The 26,530-nt window shown below is 44.5% G+C and overlaps 1 protein-coding gene across 1 annotated transcript in view; it reads right to left on the bottom strand.

Moving 5' to 3' along the window:
• Nucleotides 1-26,530, bottom strand: part of RELN (reelin) — a 290,109-nt gene that overhangs the window by 11,826 nt on the left and 251,753 nt on the right. Inside the window, exons 49-61 of the mRNA XM_070947738.1 lie at nt 26,291-26,445; nt 24,045-24,259; nt 22,818-22,995; nt 21,002-21,177; nt 19,338-19,444; nt 17,683-17,925; nt 15,894-16,069; nt 14,744-14,817; nt 13,376-13,537; nt 11,556-11,713; nt 9,905-10,124; nt 7,093-7,290; nt 3,198-3,296 (exon numbers count right to left, since the gene is read on the bottom strand). Of these exons, the coding sequence (XP_070803839.1) occupies nt 3,198-3,296; nt 7,093-7,290; nt 9,905-10,124; nt 11,556-11,713; nt 13,376-13,537; nt 14,744-14,817; nt 15,894-16,069; nt 17,683-17,925; nt 19,338-19,444; nt 21,002-21,177; nt 22,818-22,995; nt 24,045-24,259; nt 26,291-26,445 (2,161 nt within the window). The remainder of the gene's footprint in view (nt 1-3,197; nt 3,297-7,092; nt 7,291-9,904; nt 10,125-11,555; nt 11,714-13,375; nt 13,538-14,743; nt 14,818-15,893; nt 16,070-17,682; nt 17,926-19,337; nt 19,445-21,001; nt 21,178-22,817; nt 22,996-24,044; nt 24,260-26,290; nt 26,446-26,530) is intronic.

Genomic DNA, 26,530 nt, shown 5'->3' with positions numbered 1-26,530 from the left:
ATCAAGAAACATAATACAAACAAAACTTTGATAGGTTTGCATGTTGGTCTTAGCTGTAAAAATTCAATTTCTCCCCCATTTTCTTTCATTCTTTTTTTTTCTTTCTACATCTTGCTTAAGTCACAATACTCTAGGTGTAAAGGTTTCCCCTGTCCAGTCCTGTCCGTCTCTAAGGGGACAGTACTCCTCTCTGTTACTGAGCCGACGAAGCCAGCATTGTCCGAAGACACTTCCAGGGTCATGTGGCAAGCATGACTATACCGTGGTGCATGGAATGCTGTTTCTTCCCCACCAGAGTGGTACCTATTTATCTACTTGCAGTTACATGCTTTCAGACTGTTAGGTGGGTTGGAGCTGGAGCAAGGAACGGGAGCTCATCCCGTCATGTGGCGCTCGGATCTCAAACCCTGTCAGCTTTCAGGCTGACAAGTCCAGCATCTTAACTGGTGATCATTGCGTAATATTCTAACAGGTTTCTAGTAGAAAATTTTTTGCAATCAGAACATTATTTCTGTCTTAACTTGCGTAAAAGATACCAGATGAATCAGTAATAAGGTCTATTTTCATGTTAGGTTAAACTTAGAAGTTGATGCGATGGAGGCCAAGCTTAGCAAAGAGTGTGGCTTAAAAAACAACAACAACTAGGCAGGGCAGCTAAGCGTGAAAAATTACCGATTATTGGATAAAGGCTACAATTTAAGTATGGCATGGGGGCCATGCAAGCTGGTGCTTTCTGGTGCAATAAAATAAAATAAAATAGCAGAATCAACTAGAAACGAAGGCATCTTAAGCTGTTCTTGGCATCTTCACTTCTTTAAATTAGGGCTGTCCATAGACCGATAGAGATTTTTTGATAACAAATTGAATGCCTTCCTTTGGAACAGATCAATGGCGGCTTGGTTTAAATATTAGTGTTTGAAGATAGATCTGCCTGGCAATGGCATTTTTGTCAGCTAGTGCGCAAACTTTTAACCATCAACTTAATGGCTTGATTTGGATGAGCCTCCTCTACCAAGAATTCACTTAGGACCCAGGGATCCTGCCAACGATCAATAACCATCTAAAATGGTGTGGGATGTAGGGAAGGACAACAGCAGGACAAGGGTCCATTGACCACAGCCAGTCCAAAGTCCCTAGTATAAACCAGAACTTCTACAAGGTAAAGGTTTCCCCTGACCAGTCATCTCTGATTCCAGGGGGTGGTGCCCATCTCCATTTCTTAGCTAACATTGTCTGAAGACCCTTCCGTGGTCATGTGGCCAGCATGACTATACGCCAAGTTGCACAGAAGGCTGTTGTCTTCCCACCGAAGTGGTACCTATTTATCTACTCTCATTTGCATGCTTTCGAACTGCTAGGTTGGCAGGAGCTGGAGCAAGTAACAGGAGCTCATGCCGTCACGAGGTGCTTGGGTCTCGAACGGCTAACCTTTAACCCAGTGCCTTAACCACTAGGACACTGTACCCCCAATTTCAACTATGCTCACTGTAATCTCCAGTCCAACTACATGGAATTTGAGAGGGTCCTGCCCTCTATATATATTTTTTTTGGGGGGGGGGGAGGGAGGCTGAGCAAGGAGGAACATGGAGGAAGAGATTAGCTCCTAGCCAACAATTCTAAGCCAAATAAAGTTAGCTGTAATTACATTAGTCTACTGGGGTTTAGCTGCAAAGAATGTAAGTGTCAAGAGTGAAACATGGGCAGCTACAGGCCTCTTTGTTTCAACTTGTCATTAGAGTAAGGGGAAGGAGATGTTGACTATGAATGGGTTAATTTGGAGAAACGAAACTTCTGCAGTTCCACTGGAGCTTTTGAGACTCTGGAAACTTTTCAAGGTCATATAAATAGGTGTGAAGAAGAAGGCAGATGGTTCCCATAACAAAGAGAACTTGTTTACATGGTCTACCTGGAAGCCTGAGGGTTGGGACTGGAAAATTAATTGTTTAATATTGTGAACTGGTGCCTTAGAAATTCAGAGTTAATTTTAAGGGTTGGGCTGGGAAATTCATTGTGTAATATTGTGAACCGTGTGCCTTAGAAATTCAGAGTTAATTTTACCTCGCCATTCCTACACTATGTATTCAATAAACGGTATGCTTTTCAGAACTGAAATGATCCTGGGCTTTTATTTGGATACTCAAGCTGTTGACAGCAAGAGTAATCATGATGGTTAGATCATGGCTAGCCTCTGAACCAGGGACACTTTCCACAGCTAATGTTGAAAGGATTAGGGTTAAGGGTTAGTATGGTACATAGTATAACGAAGCTCAGTAGCAATTGGTTCTTCCAGCCCTAATTTAAATGTGATTCAAGGAAATGATAAGTTTCATAGTTAATCAACATTTCCAGAAGTAATCTTAACACCTCGAAATTTTATCAGCCATAATTCTTCCAAAATTTTAAAGGAAATAACATTGGAACCTATCTATCGGGTAAGCACACCTCTCTCAGCCAAACACGGTAGCGATGGGTCCCAGCTCGGCATGACACTAGAATTTCAGGAAATTGTTAGAGAAAAGGTAAATAACTTTCCAGTGATATATAAAGTGTTTTTTTTTTTAAACCATGAGATCGTTTTAGTGTGGGGAGGAGGGAAGAATTAAAAGGCAAAAAGACTTTTACTTGGTAAAACTGGTGGGGAAGAATATAATCTCTGCCCCCGGAACCTAATATAACGCATCTTATTTCTCCACGATATTCTGCTATTCTAAAATAAGGAATTATTTTATTATTAATTTATTATTAATAGCAATATTACGCTACATAAGAGCAATACAATTTTCTATTTTGGTGCCAAGAACGGAAATCAGGTTTATCCTGACAAACTTCTTTTATATTGCTGCAGTTTAATGCGCTAATGCAGTGTTTCTCATCACTGAGGGGCTACTTTAAGATGGGTGGACTTCAACTCCCAGAATTCCCCATTGCATGAGATACATTATTGCATGCTGGCTAGGGAATTCTGGGAGTTGAAGTCCTCCCGTCTTAAAGTGGCACTGCCACTGATATATATTTCCCCTTTATATTTCAAAAAGTCCCCGCTTTCCCTGCCTTTATTTCACAATAAAGAGTGATTTGCAGATAAAGCCTTCTCAAAACCCCTCGCTTAAATAGGACTCGATCATGAACTCGAAATTTTTCCATCCTGATGTGGAATATGGGGCTGGTGGTCATATGACGGCATGCATTATACTCACTGAACAACTTCTACGTGGTCCAGAGCCCATTGATCGTGGCCTGAGCCACTGTGGCGGGATTGCCACCAGCGAAGTAACACCCCCTTCATTCGTGCCTCCCTAAAAATGAGAAACGGCACAGTGAGGGAGCAGAAAAGAATAGAACATAGAATAATAGAGTCGGAAGGGACCTCGGAGGTCTTCTAGTCCAGCCCCGTTTGAGCAGGAAACCCCAGATCACTTCAGACAAATGGTTATCCAACATTTTCTTAAAAACTTCCAGTGTTGGAGCATTCACAACTTCTGGAGGCAAGTTGTTCCACTGGTTTATTGTTCTCACCATTAGAAAATTTATCCTTAGTTCTAGGTTGCTTCTCTCCTTGATTAGTTTCCACCCATTGCTTCTTGTCCTGCCCTCAGGTGCTTTGGAAAACAGCTTGACTCCCTCTTCTTTGTGGCAGCCCCTGAGATATTGGAACACTGCTATCATGTCCCCCTTAGTCCTTCTTTTCATTAGACTAGACCCGTGTTGGCGAACCTTTGGCATGCGCGCCACAGGTGGCATGCGTAGCCATATCAGTGGGCACGCCAGCTAGACTCCTAGAGAGGCTGGAGAACTGGAGGCTGGGGACAGCAAAAAAGTCACTTCCTGTCCAACCGGAAGTTGGGAAATGGGCCGTTTCAGGCCTCCGGAGGGCCTCCGAGGGGATAGGGAAGGCTGTTTTCACCCTCCCCAGATGCATAGAGAGGATCTGGAGCCAGGTGAGAAAGAAAAATGGGCCTACCGGGCCATTGCGTGCCAGGAGCGGGGGGGCGGGGGGGGGGAAGAGGGGGTCACATGTGTATGCATGGGGCGGGGCACATAGAATTATGGGTGTTGGCACGCGCACGCATGAACCTCCCCTGCCCCCCCTCCTGGCACAGGATGGCAAAAAGGTTAGCTATCACTGGACTAGACATATTCAGTTCCTGCAATCATGGTTTGTATGTTTTAGCCTCCAGCCCTCTAATAATCTTTGTTGCTCTTCTCTGCATTCTTTCCAGAGTCTCAACCTTTTTATATTGTGGTGACCAGAACTGGATGCAGGATTCCAAGCGTGGTCTTACTAAGGCTTTGTAAAGCGGTACTAGAACTTCACGTGATCTTGATTCTATCCCTCTGTTGATACAGTCTAGGATTGCATCGGCTTTTTTTCGCTGCTGCCGCACACTGTCGATTCATATTTAAGGGGCTGTCCACTAGGACAGGGGTCTCCAACCTTGGTAACTTTAAGACTTGTGGACTTCAACTCCCAGAGTTCCTCAGCCAGTTTTGCTCTGAGAGTTGAAGTTGAAGGTTGGAGACCCCTGCACTAAGATGTCTCAGCTTCCGTATCGCCTTCAGAGATTTTGCTAGATATTGAGGCCCAACATGCACTGAGGAGATTGTGTTGCTGAACATTGGTCTGGATGTGTTTTCAGACCTTTTATACTACAATTCCCCTAATCCTCACTCTGGAAGGGTGCTGAGGGCCTCCACACATTGAAAAGAGCCTTGGTGGCGCAGTTGACTAAATGCTGTTAAAGTAGCACCAGCTGCCTGCAATTACTGAGAGTTCAAATCTCCCCAGGCTCAAGGTTGACTCAGCCTTCCATCCTTTCGAGGTAAGTAAAATGAGGACCCGGTTTGTGGGGGCAATAAACTGACTTTGTATAAAATAGAACACCGCTTAGGGTGGGGGGCGAAAGCCCTACTAAGCAGGTATATACAAAAGTATGAAGGCTATTGCTTAACGCATTGTAAGCCGCCCTGAGTCTCCGGAGAAGGGCGGCATATAAATCGAACCAATAAATAAATAAATAAATAAAATATCATGTGGCAGAAGGTTGGCTTGTATCTGAACCAGCTCTTGAAATGAGCAGTTTGTGAAAATTTACGAGCAGGATGAAAATGCATCCTGGATTTCATTAAATGTCAAGGTCTTGAGATTATTGCTAGAAATAAACAAAATATATATACAAAAAAAAAAAAAAAAGGCCAACAAGCTTTTACTTTACTTTACTTTTTTTTGATTTGTATACCGCCCTACTCCCGAAGGACTCAGGGCGGTGAACAGCCAACAATAAAATACATACATACAAAATTTAAAAAGCAGAAATAAAATCGAATTAAATAGTTTGGCCCAGACAAATTAAAACCCCAATCAATTTAAAACAGATTTAAACTTTGAGTATTAAAAATATTAAAATATTAAAATTAAAATTGTTTAAAAAAGAGGGAGAAAGTTAGGCCAGGCCCGCCTGGTGAAATAAAAAGGTCTTTAGAGCGCGGCGGAAGGCGCGCAGATCCGGGATCCTGAGGTGAGGTGAGAACCAGCCTAGAACTTCAAGGAGAGAAGCAACCTCGAACTAAGAATAAATTTCCTGGCAGTTAGAACAATTAACCAGTGGAACAACTTGCCTCCAGAAGTTGTAGGTCCTTCATCACTGGAGGTTTTTAAAGAAGACATTGGACAATCCTTTGTCTGAAATGGTATAGGGCTTCCCGCCTAAGATGGGGGTTGGACTAGAAGACCTCCTAAGGTCCCTTCCAACTCTGTTAAAGCCATTTTAACATCTCTCAAGGAATCTGGTTGTTGAAAATTGTATCAGAATCCAGCAACTCTGCTCTAGAAATGGATGTTGGAGCCGGCTTTGAGGAACGCTGAGTGACTTACTATAGGTCACGCCTAACCTAATTCACAAAAAAATGTTGTGGAGATAAAATTGGGGAGGATGATGTGTCATATCTGGAGCTGCCGAAGAAGACACAAGCTATAAAGCAGAAGATCTCATCCCTGTGCCGTCTTGTCTCCTTCCTTCTAGTTTTAGATGTAGCTTTTTCAAAATTGAGCTGTTTTTTTAATATTGATCTCTTTACTAGCTGTAAGCCACCCAGAGTGTCCCTATCAGTGAGAAGGGCGGTCTATAAATTTAATAAAATAAGCAAACACTCTAAATAAACATGAAACCAGTTCACCTTCATTGAAGCTGCGTTCGAATAATGGGTTTGGACGACGGTTTTTGTCTGCACATTTTCAAAGAAGGCGTTTTGCGGTTTTTGTGATAGATTCAAATGGCAAACTTTCAGTAACCAAGGGCCACGTGCCTCCAGCTCTCTCAAAACCAGATTTTATCTTATTCAGGGATTAGATCCATGATGGCGAACCTATGGCATGCGAGGCAGAGGTGGCACACAGAGCTCCCTCTGTGGCCACACACCCCGTCACCAGCTGCTCTTCTGGTTTCCGATGCACCAGCCAGCTGGTCTTCGCGGCTGCTGGAGTGCCGGAAAACAGCCTGAAAACATTTTCCAGGCCGTTTATGGGCCTTTTCCGGGCCGTTTTTTCAGGCTGTTTTCAGGACGTTTTTGGGCCCTTTTTGCCTGAAAAATGACCCAGAAATGGTCTGAAAGCGGCCTGGAAAACGGCCTCCAAAATATCCAGAAAACGGCGGGAAAACTGCCCCCAAAATGGCTAGAAAATGGCCTCAAAAATGGCCCAAAAACAGGCATGTGCGCGCCGGACAGCTGGTCTCCAGATTTCCAGTGCTCCGGCATGAGCACATGCATCCACGTTCCGGATTGGGCACTTGGTCCCGAAAAGATTTGCCATCACGGGATTAGATGGTGGAGTCAAGAGAGGAATTAGCCTGCAGTTGTTACGTTCCCACAAAGGGTCTCAGCTCAACCTCTTGAATTCCGCTCTTGACCTAGCACCAGTTTAATGCTGACTGTTACTTGACCGGATTCTTGTGTAGTAGGCGCGATCTTGACTAGATCTTGTGTTATAGGCGTGATGGCGTTAATCAGCTTAAAAAGAATTTAGCGTGAGGTCCTGATTTTCCGCGCCAGATGCCTTTCGCTCTAAAGAGAAACGTAGTATAACGGCATACTCACAGTGGCACATTGTAAGAGACTCTTTGGGCTTGTATAAAGTCCTTTGGTTGGTGCTGTGCAATGACTTGCCATGTAATCCCATTGTTTACGCTGTACTGGAGCAACACGGCTTTGTCGACAGTGTTGGGGTCACTGAGATTCGTGTTGCAACTATCAGTTTGTGAAAGACTTCCAATTTGCAAAACAAACATTATTTTGCTGGGGGAAGGAGGGAAGGGAAAAGCAGGAAGAAGGACGATAGCAAAGAGAACCAGTTAATTCATGATCTACCACAAGAGCAAAAGAATTATCCAAATACCAGCAGCTACACATACACACACACACACACACAAAAACCCACACACACAAAACCTCATACACAAAGGCAAAATAATGAAAACTTTACAATTCTTAGTAATCGGCGCAATCAAAAAATTCAATCATTAAAACCATTATATACAATTATTATAAGAATTAGTCATTTTTAAATATTTATTATTATTATTATTATTATTATTATTATTATTATTATTATTTCATAATATTATGAAGTATGGGGAAATTGGTACAATTGGTTGAAGAACAAGACTAAAACATGATTTTAGGATATGACTTGTTATGCGCTCGAAGTACGAGCTATATTGCATAGAATATTGAATAGCTAAGGATGAAGTTTATTTAACGTACGATTCTGTAAATTGTATAAACACTGTACCTCTGAAGGAGATAGAGATTGTATTTTTTTTTCTTTCTTTTATAATGGAAAAATTTAATAAAGTATATTAAAAAAAAAAAAGAACTAGTCATTTTTTAATCTGCTTTGTGTTTTTTATGTTTTTTTTTTTAAATTTTTTTTAAAGTTGTTAGCTGCCCAGTCATTGAATATGAGATGGGGGACAAACAGATTTTATAATAAATAAATTAAAAATATAAATAAGTATTGCGGCAGGTAACTTTCTTCCCAGTGTTTCTATTATTATATCTTTTATAAACATCTAGCTTGGTCTGATGGATTTTTTTTAAAAAAATAAACATCTTGTTATGGTCTAATGGACTCTATTATATCTCCCATTCTGCTCTCTGATTCCCTACTATAAATTAGTTGCCAACAGTTTTCTGCAAAGGAAAGGATGTATTTATAGAATCAGTCACCATTCTCTACTAACTTCTCTTCTGCTATGGTCTCTTTTCTACCTTCCTACTAGATTTCTATGCTTTGACTTATGGAGCACTTATCCGAATGCATCCAAGTGAAAGTGTTTTCCATCTGCATACAATTCAGTATTTTGCACTTTATACATTCGAAAATCATGTGAGCCTTACCATTCAGCTGGCACAAAAATCTAAGAGAATATTTGAACTGTGGGTCCTTGGTGCTCTCTGAGCTTGGTAGGGTTTTTCTGCAGACGTTTCATTACCCAACTAGGTAACATTATCAGTGCTGAAGGGAATGTGGTTTGCTCTTGCTCTAGCTAATAGCAAAGAACAACCCAAAGGAACCATCAAGACACTCTCACCAACAATGATAGTGCAAACCACTAGTACTACATATAAACAGAGAGCAGAGGGCCTGGTGGCTCAGCAGACTGATAGCATTGTGATTAACACCAGCTGTCTGCAATTACTGTAAGTTCGAATCTCACCAGGCTCAAGGTTGACTCAGTCTTCCATCCTTTCTAAGGTAGGTAAATTGAGGACCCAGTTTGTGGGGGCAATAAGCTGACTTTGTATAAAATATACAAAAGTATGAAGGCTATTGCTTAACGCATTGTAAGCCGCCCTGAGTCTCCGGAGAAGGGCGGCATATAAATCAAATTAAAAAAAAAAAAACCCACTCCCTCCTAGCACTGATGATGTTACTTAGTTGGGTAATGAAATGTTTGCAAGAAAAGCCACCAAATCAGAGACCACCAAGAACTACAAACATACTATCTAGGATCAACTTTTCTGCATCTTCAGATCACATTCATATACCATCAAACCAGGGGTGAAATCTAAAATTTGTTACTACTGGTTCTGTGGGCGTGGCTTGGTGGGGGTGGGTGGGTAATGTGACTGGGTGGGCGCGGCCAACTTTTTTTTTTTTTTAACTTTTAAAAGCATTTTTTTCTACAACATCTTCGGCCGAAGAGGTTGCAGAAAAAAAATGCTTTTAGAAGCCTCTGACGATCAGGCAACTCAGCTGGGATCGCCAGAGGCTTTTAAAGGCATTTTTTTTTCTACAACCTCTTCGGCTGAGGAGGTTGTAGAAAAAATGCTTTTAAAAGTAAAAAAAAACAAATGTATGGTAAGTTCACAATAAGTTAAGTCTTCCAAGTTTGACGCTATGTGAATGTGTTCTGAACACACGGAAAAGTTGATTCCAGATAGCATTCCTGTGCTATGATGTTTTTGGTGGTCTCCAAACTTGGTAGAGTTTTTTTTTTTTGGCAGACATTTCATTACCCAACTAGGTAATATCATCAATGCTAGAAATGAGTGGGGTTTGCTCTTATTGATCTCTTAATGATCTCTCCGATTTCACTTCTTAAAATTAGTCCCAATTTTCCCGTTCGGAAGGTTGAGAGTTCAATCCTAGGTAGCGGCAGATATTTCTCTCTCCCTGGGCGCAAAGAAAAAAAAAATCTGCTGTGAACTCCACGTGGCGTCAGGAAGGGCATCTGGCCAGTAAACACTCAGCTCCATCCAGTCGCCCTGGCGCTACCCCGAATTTCTTAAGGGATGAGACTCGTAAAGGGGGAGTTTAACTGCTACTCGTTTTCCGAATGCCTTAACATTTTATCACACTGTTTAAACGAGGAATCATTTTAGATTTCAGGATGCCTAAAATTACCTTGCTCGGGTTAAATCCAGGGCCTTTGTCACCGCTTGCCTTATCTGACAGCCATTGAAATATAGAGAGTCACCATGAGCGTACGGAGCCAGCTGTCCACATCCGTTCCCTATCACTCCACCCTGAATAATTTCCCAGTTTATTTCGGTAATTCTTGCCGACTCGAAATTATCTTTAATGTAGCTGGGAAGTTCGTGGTTGAAAACAGAGCAGTCATCACCTGAAAAGAATAGATAGAAGTATCCAACAGTTATTATCAAAGTTATTGCAACTGAAAATTTATCTTCATGTTTTCTGAACGATCAACTTGGATGGATGCAGTATAGATGTTTAAGATACTGTAGGGGCAGGGGATGGGATTCAAAAATTTTAGCAACTGGTTCTCTGTCCGGTTGTTGGGTGGGTGTGGCCATGGTGGGTGTGGCCTACACGGCCTCCTGCACTATGGTGGGGGGGCGTTTTCACCCTCCCCAAACTCTAGAGGTTTCCCTCGAGCCTCCAGGAAGGCGAAAATAGCTTTCCCCTGGCTCCACAACACTCTTGTTTTCGCTGGCAGAGGTGCCGTGGGCTGGTCCTTCGCTGTTTCCAGGGTGGCCCCGCAGGCCAGATCTAGGCACCCTGTGGGCTGGATTCGGTCCATGGGCCTTGAGTTTGACACCCCTGTTTTAAATTATTGGTGTTCCCTTGAGCCCTCCCGAGCTCCGTTTTCACTGGCAGAGGGTTGCAGGAGGCCGTCCCAGCCAAAAATGGAGCTCGGGAACCCGTTTTTGCTGGCAGAGCGCTCGGGCCACCGCAGGTGCCCCCGACACGAGTGACATCAAGCTGGCCACGCCATCCCAACCCTCCCCCGAGGTGAAACACAACCCTGATGCGGCCCTCAATGAAATCTGGACTATTGTAACACTCTCTACATGGGGCTCCCCTTGAGGAGCACTCGGAGGCTCCAACTGGCGCAGAGTGCAGCCGCGCGGGTGGTGATGGGAGCGACGTGGCGCTCCCATATAACGCCTCTCCTGCGCGAGCTGCACTGGCTCCTGGTGGTCTTCCGAGTACGCTTCAAGGTTTTGGTTATCACCTTTAGAGCGCTCCATGGCTTAGGACCTGGTTATTTACGGGACCACCTGCTACCACCAATAGCCTCCCACCGACCAGTACGCTCCCATAGAGAGCGGCTCCTCCGGGTGCCGTCAGCCAAACAATGTCGACTGGTGGCCCCCAGGGGGAGAGCCTTCTCTGTGGGGGCACCTACTATCTGGAACGAGCTCCCCCCGGAGATACGGGAATCCCGGATCTGCGTACTTTCCGTCGCGCGCTCAAGACGTTCTTATTTCATCAAGCTGGCCTGACCTAAGTTCTTTCCCCTTTTTAAATGGAAATTTTAAATTTGGTTTTTAAATTATTGGGGTTTTAAATCTGTTCAGACAAATTATTTAATTTGTTTTATTCTATTTTAAATTTTGTATTTATATGTTTTATTGTATGGCTGTTCACCGCCCTGAGTCCTTCGGGAGTAGGGCGGTATACAAATTCAATAAAATGAAAAAATGAAAATGAAATGAAATCGAGTTTGACACCCCTGATTTAAAGGAACACAAACACGCTGCAGCCACCCTGAACATCGGACAAACAAAGCATCCACACAAAATCTGACCTTGGTATTCTTCATCACAAATACAAACGGCACCCGTGGTACAATATCCGTGGCCGCTGCAGAGTTTGGGACAGGCTTCTCCAATGTAGACATGATCTATCGCCCAGCTTTGTTTTTCTGGTTCTTCTCCTTTTTGGATCCACCGGAACTGAGTTGCACTGGAAATAAAATTGCCCACGTGTAAACGCAAGAGGTCAGTGTGGCTTCCAGATAATATGCCAATACAGATAGCCCTCATGTTAGAACCATTCTTTTAATGACGTTTAGGCCGGGGGTAAAATGAATTTACTTCCGTTACTGGATCACAAATGTGAGTGCGCGCGCATGCGCAGAGGGTCCAAAACCAGATGTCATGATGTCCAGGTGGGTGGGTGGAGCCTCCCTACCGGATCATGCGAGCCAGATAGATCCAGCTGGATTTCACCACTGGTTTAGGCCAGAGGTGGGTTTCATATAATTTTACCACTGGTTCGCCATGCACAAAAAATATGACCTTGGGGCAAGCAGAAAATTCTGGCAATGGGGAAACTCAGATTCACTGAACAACTGTGTCACTAACATCAACTGCAGTGATTCACTTAAGAACAGTGGCAAGAAAGGTTGAAAAGGGCGCAAAACTCACTTAACAACTGTCTCGCTCAGCAGCAGAAATTTTGGGCTCTACAGTGGTAAATTGAGGACTAGCTGTTAATTTGTGTTATTCTGGCGTAAGCAGTGGTGAAATCTAAAATTTGTTACTACCGGTTCTGTGGGTGTGGCTTGGTGGGGGGGGGGGGAAAGGTAATGTGACTGGGTGGGTGTAGCCAATTTTTTTTTTTAAATTTTAAAACCATTTTTTCTACAACCTCTTCAGTGAAGAGGTTGTAAAAAAAATGCTTTCAAAAGGCTCTGACGATTCCAGCTGAGTTGCCTGATTGGCAGAGGCTTTTTTTCTTTTAAATGCCTCTGACGATCAGGCAACTCAGCGTGGATCGTCAGAGGCATTTAAAAGAAAAAAAGGTTTTTTTTTTCTTTTAAAAGCCTCTGACGATCCCAGCTGAGCCGCGTGATCATCAGAGGCTTTTTTTTTTTTACTTTTAAAAGCGTTTTTTTCGGCCGAAGAGGTTGTAGAAAAAATGCTTTTAAAAGTAAAAAAAAAAAAGCCTCTGATGATTGTGCGGCTCAGCTGGGCATAGAGGGGGAGGCAGGGATTTTTGGTACTGGTTCTCCGAATCACCCACCTCCATCGCTACTGGATCGGGCGATCCGGTCCGAACTGGGAGCATTTCACCCCTGGGCGTAAAATATAACCCAGAGGTGTCAAACTGGATTTCTTTGAGGGCTGGATCAGCATTGTAGTTCTCTTCCGTGGGCTGGCCGGGTGGGGTGGGGGATGGTGGGGAGCAGTGGGGGGGGGGAGCGGGACAGACAACTCATGCAGCACTTTACTGACCAAAATGGGCCTTGGCGGGGCCACGCATGGCCCTCCGGTACCTCATTTTCGCCCTCCATGGCCTCCTGTAGCACTCTGCCAGCTGAAAATGGGCTCAAAACGGGCATTCCGAGGCCCCCGCGTGGCCTGTTTTCAGCCGGCAGAATGCTGATGGAGGGCCATTTTTGGCCTGTTTTTGGCCCGTTTTCACCAGCAGAGGCACCGTGAGCCAGTCCTTTGATATTCCTAGACTGGACCCATGAGCTGGATTTAAGCACCCCGCAGGCCGGATATCACCTGCGGGCCTTGAGTTTGACACCCCTGATGTACCCCAAAGCCAAGGAATGTTCCGAGGGCTAATATGGTGCTGAAGAAGCCCGGTGTGGTCACATTTCAGAGAGGCGGCTACCTGGAGGAGACGTGATCCGGCAGCTGGATGGTTATCCTCTTCCAAGTGGAGCTGTTGACGGAGTTATAGATGGTCGCTTCGTGAAACTGAAACGGGGAGCAGCCAACGCTGTTGGAGGAAGACGGAAGGCACTGGGTCTGGACGAGCTGCCAGGAATCTAATCTGAAAGAAAGCAAAAGAGATAAAGTTGCTAGGTGTGGAAGGGAGAGAATGCATTGGCAAACAGTGGCAAAAAAACCCACCTGAGTTACTTTCCTCCTTTCTCTTTAAGCCTGAATTAACCTTTATGGTTAGGGGTAGGGATGAGCTGCTGGGGGTTCGCAGGGGTTCGAGAGAACCTCTAGCTAAGATACTGTGCAGTTCGGAGAACCCTCAAATCCCACTCCTGGCTGGCCCTGCCCACACTGCCCCGCCCCTCCCAGGAGTCCCCACACAGCCCATTTTGGATGCAGGTGAGTGCAGGGCGCACATGGAGGCTCGGGGAGGGCGAAAAACAGGCCTACTGGCCCATTTCCAGCCTCCAGAGGGCCTCCAGAGCCTGAGGAGGCCATTTTTGCCCTCCCGGAGGCTCAAAAAAAACCCTCCGGAGCCCGGGGAGGGTAAAAATGCCCCCCTCCACCATGGTGCAGGAGGCCGACTAGGCCACACCCACCATGGCCACGCCCACCCAGCAACCGGGCAGAGAATCTGACTGGATGGTGGGGAGTGCAAGTTGGGAGAACCGGCAAATACCACCTCTGCTTGGCCCCAGAGTGGGGAGGGAATGGGGATTTTGCAGTATCCTTCCCCTGGGGTGGGGTGGGAATGGATATTTTGCAATATTCTTTCCTCAGGAATGGGGATTTTGCAGTATCCTTCTCTTGGAGTGCGGTGGGAATGGAGATTTTGCAATATCCTTCCCCCAGGAGTGGGGAGGGAATGTGGATTTTGCAGTATCCTTCCCCAGGAGTGGGGAGGGAATGGGGATTTTGCAGTATCCTTTCCTGCCACACCCACCAAGCCACGCCCACCAAACCACACCACGCCCATCAAGCCACGCCCACAGAACTGGTAGTAAAAAAAATTGGATTTCACCACTGGGTTGTACATATATTAATTGGAGTTGAATAATTGAAAAGACCAAAGCATCTCTGCAACAACCAAATAATTTTGCATCTCTTCTGTTACCAAGATAAATAAACAAGAATAAAATAAAAATAAATAAAATGTTTAGAAATTCCAATAATAGAACCTGAATCAAGGGAGATTTTACATCCATATCTACAGTTACATTGATATTCACACAAGTGTTAAATAATTGTAAAATAGATATTTTGCATCTTCAAGTCCACAATATTTTCAATCGCGGCCGTAGCTTTTATATTTTACCTAGCATCCTTAGAGTATTCCAGCATAACTGAATGGAGATCACCACAAGATGTTGCTTCACAGCCAACCACAATCTGAAATAATTAAAACGAGACACGTTTTTCTCTTCAGTTTTGTCAACAATTTATTCTCATTGTCCATTCTGATATAGACCATTGCATGTATTTGTTCCAAAATAGCCAACCCCAAAGATATTCCTAGAAATTCTTCGGTTAATCAATACTCTGGCAATAGAAGCACATTATATTACAATATTTTTCTTCTCATAAACAATAAGATAGTTCGGTCTTCTAGTTACTCATAACTAGAGAGAGAACTAGCTTGAAGTAGTGGTGAAGGCACCAGGCTAGAAACCGGGAGTTTGTGAGTTCTAGTCCCACCTTAGCCGCGAACGGCAGCTGGGTGACTTTGAGCCAATCACCCGGAGACTTTGAGTTCTAGTCCCGCCTTATCAATGAAAGCCAACTGGGTGACTCTGAGCCAATCACCCAGAGACTTTGAGTTCTAGTCCCGCCTTAGTTATGAAAGGCAGCTGGGTGACTTTAAGCCAATCACTCGGAGACTTTGAGTTCTAGTCCCGCCTTAGTCATGAAAGGAAGCTGGGTGACTCTGAGCCAATCACCAGAAGATTTTGAGTTCTAGTCCCGCCTTATCAATGAAAGCCAACTGGGTGACTCTGAGCCAATCACCCGGAGACTTTGAGTTCTAGTCCCGTCTTAGTCATGAAAGGCAGCTGGGTGACTCTGAGTCAATCACCAGGAGACTTTGAGTTCTAGTCCCGCCTTATCAATGAAAGCCAGCTGGGTGACCAGTCCCTTTCCCTCAGCCCACCTCACAAGGTTGTTGTTTTGGGAAAAATAGGTCGTGTGGAAGGAGTATTATGTATGTTCGCCACTTTGAGTTACTTATAAAGGCAGAACAAAAATCTAATAAATAACCCTTGGACGCTACTTTTCCATTTGACCCACCATCTATATATTCTTGTTCATTTGATATTGTTGTTCGATGCACTCATGTTAACTTCCAAAAACTCTAATAAGCAACGTACAGTAAATATGGGATAATAATTTGAACAGATCTATCAGAGTTTCAGGACACGTCAGATTTAAGTCAATGATTTAACTCTGAATGCACAGAAATGTCTTCTTACTTTAAACTGTATCATGTATCCAGGTTGTATAATGAGCTCCCGGGAGCACAAGATATTGTACGTCTGATCCTTTTTCTTATTGGGCCAATAGAGGTGGAAGGAAGGGTTACCGCAGAATCCCGCAGTCCTGACCGCATTTGGATAGAAACTCCAATTTTCTTCGTGGGAGATCCCTTCTGTTAAGATCAAGGAAAGTGAAAATGAACCAGAGAATTATAGACAGAATTGTTAAAAACGTGTTAGTATATTCAGGATATAGAAGCATCCTCCATAACAGAAAAGGCAGATAACAGGCAGCTCAATGTATCCCAATGTAATCAAATTATAAATAATTAAGATTATGCTGAGAGACGAGAGCAAAAAGAAGAATTTTATTAGAATGTCGGAGAAAGATACCGGAGACTTCTACATTCACCATCCAAATCCTTGGATGAATTTTTAGGTCAATCAACAGTCCTTGGAGTATGAACAGGTGACTAGTCCAAGGACTGTTGATTGACTTAAAAATTTGACTTACAATAATAATATTACAATAATTTATTTAGTGAATGTTCAAAGTCACAAAGGCATTGAAAAATGTGACTTATGACTGTTTTTCACACTTACGACCCCTGGTTACATGATCAAAATTCAGACGCATGACATCCGTCTCATATTTATGACCGTTGCAGTGTTCCGGGGTCATATGATCCCCTTTTGCGACCTTCTGATGATCAAGGACGATGGCGAAGTCACCCACTGAATAACCGTGTCACTAACTTCACAACTGCAGTGATTCACTTAACAATATGGCAAAAAAGGTCGTAAAATGGGGCAAAATTCATTAGACAAATGTCTCACTTAACAGCACAAATGTTGGGCTCAATTGTGGTCCTAAGTTGAGGACTACCTGTATTTATATTTTCTGGCACTAAAAAAAGGTAAAGGTTGACCCTAGGGGGCGCTGCTCATCTCCATTTATTAGATGAAGGACTCAGCGTGGCCAGAAGACACTTCTGTGGTTATGTGGCCAGCATGACTATATCGAACGCGGTTACCTTTTCATCGAAGTGGTACCTATTTATCTACTCACATTTGCATGCTTTCGAACTGCTAGGTGGGGAGGAGCTGAGGCAAGAACAGGAACTCACCCCATCACACAGCACTCGAGTCTCAAACCTGGGCTGTCAGCTTAGTGTCTTTAAGTGCTGAGCCATTGCACCCTCGTAGTAACTTTTTGGGTAAGAATTTAATTCTCTATTTCAGTGATGGCTAACCTATTTCTTGTTGTGTGCTGAAAGCGTGTGCGTGCGTACACAGCAGTGCGTGAGTGTGCCTGCACCCATAATGCAATGTGCCCCCCTGCGCATGCGCACGCGCATGACCCCCCCACGCTCCCATGCTCCCCCGTGCATGCGTGTGTGACCCCCCACCTCCTATTTTGGGCCTAGTAGGCCTCCTTGCAGCCTCCTGGGTCCAAAAACCGGCCTCGGGGGGCGTGCTTCACCCCCCCACACCCCATTTTGGGCCTCATAGGCCTCCCTGCAGCCTCCTGGGCCCAAAACGGGCCTCGGGGGTTGCGCGCTACCCCCCCGGCTTCCCCCCACCCCCACACATGTACACGTGACCGCAGTCCCCCCCAAGCATGCGTGCGTGTCTCCCACATGCGCTCCCCGCGCATCCTGAAAATCAGCTGGCCGGCGGGAGGCACGCACATGCATGGTGGAGCTGAGCTGGGCAACAGTCCGTGTGCCTGCATGCCCGTAGAAACAGCTATAGTTTCGCCATCATGGCTCTATTTGATTCTTACCATCATCGAATGTATCCACCAGTTGACTTGGATTGATTTCTGCTCCGCCAATCAGTATATTATCCAGGGCCCACTGAGCACGATCAAACCCCGAAACAACAATGCCGTTGTTAATCACAAATGGTTGCCACCAGCGTAGGCGAGTTGTGTTGGTGAGAGCCTCTTCTGGGAGCAGAATATAATCGTGCCTGATGGAGATATATTTCTGATAGTCCATCTCATGCAGCAACGTCCATGATATTCCTATGTTACGATGGTTCAAGATAAAGAAAGAGTCAATAAATGTGTGAGATTCCTTGCGGGGTTCCGAACAGCTGATTTGTGATGAGGGTTTGCCCTTTTATAAAATGAGAATAATCCCCTTTCTCCAAGCAATCATTATGAACATAGAATATACATTCATAGAAAACAGACACTGCAAGGTAATATATAGAATAATGGCAAAGTCTATTTTGGTTTTAAAGTTTTCCATAGACATATTGCTTGGAATAATTGTAATAATAATAATTTGGAATAATTGGAATGGAATAATAATATAAAAAGACAATGTTCCTTTGTGCACATTGCCTGTACAGCTTTATGACTTGTGGCACAATAATTACAAAGCAATAATTGCTTTACTTTATGCATGGATAATGAAAAAATAAAGAAACCTCCCCCAAAATGTCAGAGCGTTTGCAGAGTGTAACTACTATTAGGAGACAACCCAGGAGCAAAACACAGCACACAGAGACTTAGACATTTAATAGTGGTTTATATACAAGACATATACAGAAATATACGTGGTAGCAAATACCTGACAGGCAATCAATCTTCTTCTTAACTCTACACGGAGAACTCGGCAATGAATACTGGACAGAAGGAGAGAGAATACGCCCTCTCCTGGCTGAATTATATAACCACCTCTTAAAGGGGTGAAAACCTTGTGGACCCCTTCGTAGTCTACAACCGGCAATACCAATGCTGATTGTATTCCAATATGTGTTGGAAAGCAAACTTAACATCTATGATTTTCTGAGAGTCATTTTGCTAAACGCGTCTGATTATCTCTTAAAAATGGTCATCCCTTGAATCTTGAATAAGAATTATACATGTAAGAAGGGATGCTTTATTCTATTTCTTCAAGAATGCAGAAAAAAATATCTTTCAAGAGAAGGAATAAAAAATAAGTTTGAATTTTATTTCTGCAATCCAAAACACCTGGATAGGTAAGTGAGTTTCAATCAGCCACAGTGGATTATACTGGTATATATTATGTATCTAAACTTTCTTTGTTTTTGCCCCCCTCTCGTTTATGTATGGATGGAACAAAAATCAGAAAAAAAGGAGACTGTTGAAACCAGGAATTTTTGAAATTCCGACATCAAGAGAAAGGCATTTTAAAAAGCAAAAGTTCTATTGCAAAATATGGCTGTCTATAGCTAATATTCTTCCTTTGTATATTTTCTATTGTTAGACCAAGAGTGGGCAACTACAGCCTCTTTATGACTTTTGGACTTCAACTCCCAGAATTCCTGAGCCAGACATGCTTTCTGGGAGCATGGAAGCCAGGAATTCTGGGAGTTGAAGTCCACAGGTCGTAAAGGGGCCATAGTTGTCCACCCCTTGTGTCAAACTAATAGAAATATTTGTTAGGCATTATATAAATCACTTGCCTCCATCTGTTGAGTAATCCAGTAGAACTCCTTCCTTTCGACATGTTGGTCTATGACAAGTCGTCATGTTGTTTTCACTTCCTATTCTTCCCCAGTATTGTAGAAACCTGGATAAAAAATGCATCATTAAGTATATATTTTAATAACATGCATGAAGAAGCTGCATATGTGTTTAGTTCCGGATACCTTCCTTTCTCGAGGTTCTTCTGAGGGAATCACGGAGCTGAACCTGAGACTTTGTGGGTTGCTTAAATACGTTAAACCTCCTAATTTGATTTCTAGACACTGATATTATCACTGTGGGAAAAGTGAATATCAGAAACTAGATGTTTGGTTAGAGCTAGACTAGATAAGCCATCTACAAAAGCTATTTATATGGAGTTTTTCCCAAACCTACCTTCTACATCTTACTCCTTTTCTTGCATTTTTGTTGCCGTCAGCCGCCGGCCCCTCCAACAGCCGAATCAGAGGAGGAGGAGGAGGAGGTGTGGGAGTCAGGGCCAGCTTCAAGGCAACCTGAGAACTCTGAGGGGGAAGAGGGAATGGAGCTGGCAGACAGAGGTGGAGCCTCGGCCGTCTGTCATTCCTCAGATGGAGAGTCAACAGCCCCCAGGTCTGGAGGTGGCTGATGAGGAAGAGGAGGAACTGCTGGGTCCAGTGCCTGACGTGCGGATGCACAGAAGGCAGAGGAGAGGAGAGCAGTGGAAATCTATGGGCCGGTCCTTGGGACGGAAGAGCCATCTCTGCTAGAGAAGCCCCACCCTAGCTCTGGGGATAAAAGGCAGGGGGCGGAGATGAATAGGTGTGGCAGACAACTATTAATCTCCTGGCTGGACGGACTTGTCAGCCGGCGTTGAGAGAGAAACTTTTTGCCGGGGCTGCTGGCGCTCCTAATGAACGAATCATTGCTTCAACTACAGAGGGTTTGTCATGTTTGGGGAGCTGGATCAGAATAATTTTCTGGGCTAAAACCATCCATGGATTTAATAAATTAAAGGCTACTCCATTCATACAGAGAGAGTTTAAGAAGTGCATATAGACCGGGGTCGGCAACCTTAAACACTCAAAGAGCCACAAAGGTCCTAACCGGAGGCCCCCGTTCAATTCTGGAGCCAACCGGAAGTCCAGTTCCCCCATCATAGAGTCTCCTCCTAGCATGGCGTCCTTTTTCCTCTGCTGACCAGAAGTCCAGTTCCCCCACCATAGAGTCTCCTCCTAGCACGGCATCCTTTTTCCTCTACCTGTCCTAACCGAAAGCCCTATCAATTGTGGAGCCGACCAGCAACAGGGAGCCACAGCAGAGGGATGAAAGAGCCACATGCGGCTCCAGAGCCACAGGTTGCTGACTCCTGGCATAGACTATAGGGCTGCAGCGAGCAACAACCTTAAACAAGCTGAATTATTATATGGTTCAGCTTTGGAAGGGTGGATAATTTATTAAATTATTAATAAGTTTTCCCGACGTTAGCTGACGGAGGTGGTCAGCTGGGGAAAATAAGTCCTTCCTTCCTTCTTCCCTGAGTTGACATTTTAAGGATGGGAGAGTTAGATCCCGTGGCCTGTCCTCTCAGCCTTCTGGAGTTGGCATCGGGGTTATTATTCATCGCTAACCGTCATCGGAGTGGAATGAGCTACGTTCACCTCTATTAGGTAAGCTGACCTACTTTGCGCCCCGCAGGTCCAGGTCTTGAGTCACTGCCTGCCTCACTGTTGGTCCCCCAAAATATAGAGCCGTGTCCTCGGCCAGAACCCCACATTCCAGACAGGCCAGGCCGCCTTCCAGGGACATCCATAAATCAGGACGAATTTCTTCGTTGTCAAAACGCTCCTTCAGGAAAGTCTGGCGAGAGATTGCAAGACATGAAAATAAGCTGATGGGCTGTTTCCTTCTTTTAGGTCAGTGTTTCTCAACCTTGGTAGCTTGAAGATGGGTGGACTTTAACTCCCAGAATCCCCCAGCCAGCAGTGCTGGCTGGGGGATTCTGGGAGTTGAAGTCCACCCATCTTCAAGCTTCCAAGGTTGAGAAACACTGTTTTAGGTGAAATGTTCAGAAAAATACAATTCCTTCCTTCCTTCCTTCCTTCCTTCCTTCCTCCCTCCCTCCCTCCCTCCCTCCCTCCCTCCCTTCTTGTCCTTTTCTCCCTTCCCCTTCCCCTTCCCTTGTCCCCATAATATACCAGAATTATTTGACATCGGAAATTGATTTTGGAATAATAAACTTATATTTTCTGCAGAAATGTAATCCAAATACATATTAAAGATAAAGATTTCTCTGTCCTGGCCAGTCGTGTCTGACTGTAAGGAGCAGCGCTTATCTCTGTTTCTTAGTTGAGGGAGCCAGGGATGCCTGAAGACAATTTCTGTGGTCATGTGGCCAGTATGATTTACCGTATTTTTCAAAGTATAAAATGCTCCAGGTTATAAAATGCACCTACCCTTTTTGGGGAGGAAAACAAGGGGAAAAAAATCTGCCTCTGCCTTTGCCTCCCAGCAATTTGCCTCCTTGCAGCAAACAGCAACCAGCCTGCTTTAGTTTCATTTTCATTTTCAACACAGTCTGATTAGCACAAGAAAAAAAAATTGCTTCTCAGCAATTTGCCTCCTTGCAGCAAACAGCGGAGGCCTGTCGGGCAATAGGCAATGGCAATCCCTGCAGCCTGAAACAGCTGAGGGTCAGGAGGCCTATCCAACCGACAATCAGCTGCTTGTGCTAATCAGGCTGTGTTGAAGCTGAAAACAGGCTGTTTGCTGCTTGCTGCAAGGAGGTAAATTGCTGGGAGGCAGAGGCGAAAGGGTGGAGGCTAACAGGTGGGCGGGGCTAAATTTGGTCTATAAGGCGCACCCAAATTTTCACCCTCTTTGGGGGGGGGGGAAGTGCGTCTTATACTCCAAAACATACGGTATATGCTAAGGCGCACAGAAGACTGTTACCTTCTTGCCAAAGTGGTACCTATTTATCTACTCGCATTTGCATGCTTTCGAACTGCTAGGTAACCAGGAACTCGGTCAAGTAATGGGAACTCGCCCCATTTGCACAGCGCTCTGGTCTTGAACCCCGGATTGTCAGCTTCCCAGCTGACAAGCTCAGTGTTTTTAACTGCTGAGCCACCGCACCTCTAAATACATATTAGTCAGAACCCAAAACCAAGAATAACAGGTGGTGATTCTTCCAAGCTGAGTTTCTTATTGTTTCGCATCTATAGACAGAATCTTGCCAGACTCTACTATCTGCCTCTACAATGTACTCTGTACTGTTAGGGAGGATCTGTCTTCACCCTCTTTCTCTCACACAAAGTACCGGGGCTGAGATGCCTCTTACTCTTCTGGAATGCAGCTCCTCCCTCTTGGGAATCTGCATTCCCTCACAATACTTTTATAATCGTTTGTGATATGCTATGTTAAGTAGTATGGTATTCCTTTGAATGCAAATATTTAGCTTATTTGCATTTCTTTCCATGGTCCAAATTCTCTTCAATTACCTTCAGGGGATGGGTCAAGTAACAATTTGGCCCGGAGAATCCTGGGTCACAAATGCATTGCTCTTTCAAGCAATCTCCATGGCCTCGGCAGTTTTCGGCACAACCAGGCCCAAGGTAGAAATTGTCAATGGCCCACTGCATATCGGAGTACTTCTGATAAAATCTGAATCTCACTGGACTGCAGGAACACATAAGAAGAAGAAACTGAGATTATCACACACATCTCTCTCTTTTTTTTGTCAATTCATTTTTCTCTTTGTAAGGTTTTTAACTAATATTTTAGTTTTTTCTCTGTTTACTTTCAATCCTGCAACTTCTCCATATTCTTCCATTTTTTCTATCAGCTTGGGGCCAGTTTCTAATGGTCCCTGTGAAATAAATACCAGGTCATCTGCAAATGCTTCCAATTTATATTTTTATTTTCTTATTTCCATGCCTTTTGTTTCTAAATCTTGTCTAATATTTCTGTTTAGCACTTCCAATGTCAATATAAATAGTCAATATAAATGGCACGATTATAGGGCACGATTTCTAGAAAATATACTTTCTCAGTTCCGGAAAGCTTTGCAGGTATTTATATGAGTTCAAGTTAAAAGAAAGGATTATGTTGAAAGTGATGAATTTATCTTCGTTGAATTCTTTAAAGGGAAACTAAATCGACTGGACTTAGGACCACAACTGAGCCTAAAATGTCCACGGCAAACGAGACCGCCGTTCCGCGAGCTTTCCCCATTTAACAACCTCTCTGGCCAGATTTGTTAAGTGAATCTCTGCAATGGTTAAATTAGTAACCTGGTTGTTAAGTGAATCTGGCTTTGCTTGTCAGAAGGTCGCAAAGGGGGATCACATGACCTCAGGCCGCTGCAGCCCTCGTAAGTACAAATTTTGTCCGAATTCTGATCATGTGACCACAATGCTGCAATGGTCGTAAAGGTGAAAAACAGTCACAAGGTACTTCTTTTCAATGCCGTCGTAACTTCAGACGGTCACTAAATGGACAGTTGTAAATCGAGGACTACTTGAATGGAAAAATCAGCCTTTCAGTATTTTTGGTCCCGATTTCCTGGCTTTTAACCCATTGACGGAGAGTTTTTGGAGATGCAAAATCTTTCAACTCATTTTACACAATGTTCCAACCTCTCCTTCTTCGGTACATTGTAGTCCCCACCCCTCCTTCGTTATGACGGCGGGCCTCTACTTGATAATTAAGTGTAGTTTCCTACTTACTTTCCTACTAGGTTTTCAGGCAATGGGTAGGTTATCCTTTTCCATCCTTTGGTTGGAAAGAAGACAGAAGGCTGGGAAACGGCCCCCGAGCACTTTGGGTCGGCAGGTAAACACTGAGGGATGAGGTATCTCCAACTCACGCCAAAATCGGTAGAATATTGTACATGGACTTGGTTTTGAGCAATTTTTTCTGAGGTTTTACATCCGACAGAAATCTAAGGGGGGTGCAAAAACACGAATGCATTTTCTTTAAAAAAATAATAATAATTCAGAATTTAACGCATAAAAAGAATGTTATTTCAACAGAAGACAATATTTGTAGCAGGGGGTGAAATGCTCCCGGATCGGACCAGATCGCCTGATCTGTCCCCGTCCACACACACACACAAACACAGCCAGCCGAGGGTTAAGGAAGCACTTGGAACACACCCAGGTCTTTATCTCCAACTTGGCAGCGATATACACACCGTCTGCCAAGTGCTTTTATTTCCACAGAAAACAGAAAGATAATATACTCAGCGTACAAGAGTCCAACAGAATTATTCCTCTCAGAAGTTCCGGACAAGGCTTTAGTGACTATCCAAGGTTTACTTTTGTTCGTCACAAGGATCACTGGCCACCACCCTCTATTATATAGTCTCTGGGGTGTGGTCCAGTGACTCAGTTCTAATCCCTAGCACGCCTCCTGAGCTGCTGCAATCGTTTATCACGCCTTCGGAGGCGTGCGTCCAGGAATGATGTCTCTCCCTCGCTCTCATCCGAGCCACCTGTCTCCCTGCTAATCTCCTCTCCCTCGGCCGGCACCTGAGACAGTGCCAGAGGGGAGGGGCCTGGAGAGGGAGGCCTGGCTGACTCCTCTTCCTCATGCTCGGAGCTTTCTTCCTCCGATGGGACAGGCTCAGAGGGCGGGGCCACAACGTCGCCCGATCCAGTAGCAATTTTTCCCTGTGGTTTGGCGATCCGGTAGCAAACACTGCCTGGGTGTCATTACTTCCTCATTTTAACCAGGAAGTATTTTTACCTTCTGCGCATGTGCAGTTTTTGCACACGTGCAGAAGGTGTGTGCGTGCATGTGACACGCGTGTGCGACAGTGGTGGGTTCTAACCGGCTTTACTACCGGTTCTCTTCGTGCACGCGCATTACGAATCTGCCCAGCTGAGGTGCGGCAATCCACTCTGCCGCACCTCTTAGCTGGGCTAAAAAAGAAGAAATAAAAGGTAGGAATAACGCGGGGGCGGGCGGGAGGGCCCAGCTCCCGAAGAAAGAGAACCAGTTCGGTGACATCATAACGTCACCGCTACCAGATTGGCTGAACCGGGCCGAAGCGGGAAGAACCCACCACTGGTGTGCGAGTGAGTGAAGCGAGCGCACGTGGCACATGTGCTTCCGAACTGGTAAAGAAGGTAAGTAGATTTCACCCCTGATTTGTAGGTCAAGGTTGAAATGAGGGGCTGTTGGCGTATTAGTGAACACTGCTAGCCTACTGTCAGGTTTCGATGCTATCTCAAAATAAATGAATTTCCAAACTGCCGATCTTTGAGGAAATTTTCTCTTTATTGAGCATAGTGATCTGTCCCTGGCTCTTTCGTGGTCAGCACTGACCTTTGCCCCCCAATCCCTCCCTTTCCGATCCCCAATTCTCTGCGTCTCATTGGCTATCTTCCAAGCCACTCTCCTCATCCCATCTCCGTCAGATCACAGGAATGTCCCCCCTCCTCCCATCTCCGAGGAAACAGAATCTTCAAAGGAATTAAGTAGGCAAAAGTTCAAGCTTCTCCTCTCCTTTAATATGTCAGCGCTGGAACGCTGACACCTACATCACCCAATAGCTTTCCACGTGGTACTCCAGCACTTAGGTCATCGTTACAATAGACTTTACAATAGGACTAAGGGTGACGTGATAGCCGTATTCCAGTATTTGAGAGGTTGCCACAAAGAAGAGGGGGTCAATTTATTCTCCAAAGCACCAGAGGGCAGGACAAGATGGTAACTAATCAAGGAGAGAAGCAACCTGGAATTAAGGAGAAACTTCCTGACAGTGAGAACAATCAACCAGTGGAAGAACTTGCCTCCAGAAGTTGTGGGACCTCCAAAGTGCCTGATTGATTGATTCATATACTGATAACTCTAATGTAGATATCCAGTTACCGGCCAGGAGTTTGTGGCTTAGAGAGACAGACTTCCTTTTGGAAAGCTATTTATGGATTCAGAGGTCCATAAAAAATCTCCATTCTTTAGTGTTTACCTTGAACTGCATGATCCAATGCTCCGTAGGAGTTAGGTCATGGGTGATGGCGTAGGCCTCCCTGCCGTCATGGCTACCACACATCAGGACCCCATCCGGAGAATCACAGAATTTTTCAATGGAACAATCATCATGGAACATCCAGAGCTCGTTCACTTAAGAGAGAGAGAAAAAATATTCTGATCAGTATTTAAAAAATATTCCAGTCAGTGTTTAAAACCCTACTCAATATTTTTAAAT

Source organism: Pituophis catenifer, unplaced genomic scaffold, assembly GCF_029215685.1.
Source record: "Pituophis catenifer annectens isolate HBS135680 unplaced genomic scaffold, rPitCat1.0.hap2 SCAF_7, whole genome shotgun sequence".
Lineage (NCBI taxonomy): Eukaryota > Metazoa > Chordata > Lepidosauria > Squamata > Colubridae > Pituophis > Pituophis catenifer.
The sequence above is the reverse complement of the archived record's forward strand: the minus strand, read 5'-3'. Positions and strand labels throughout refer to the sequence as shown.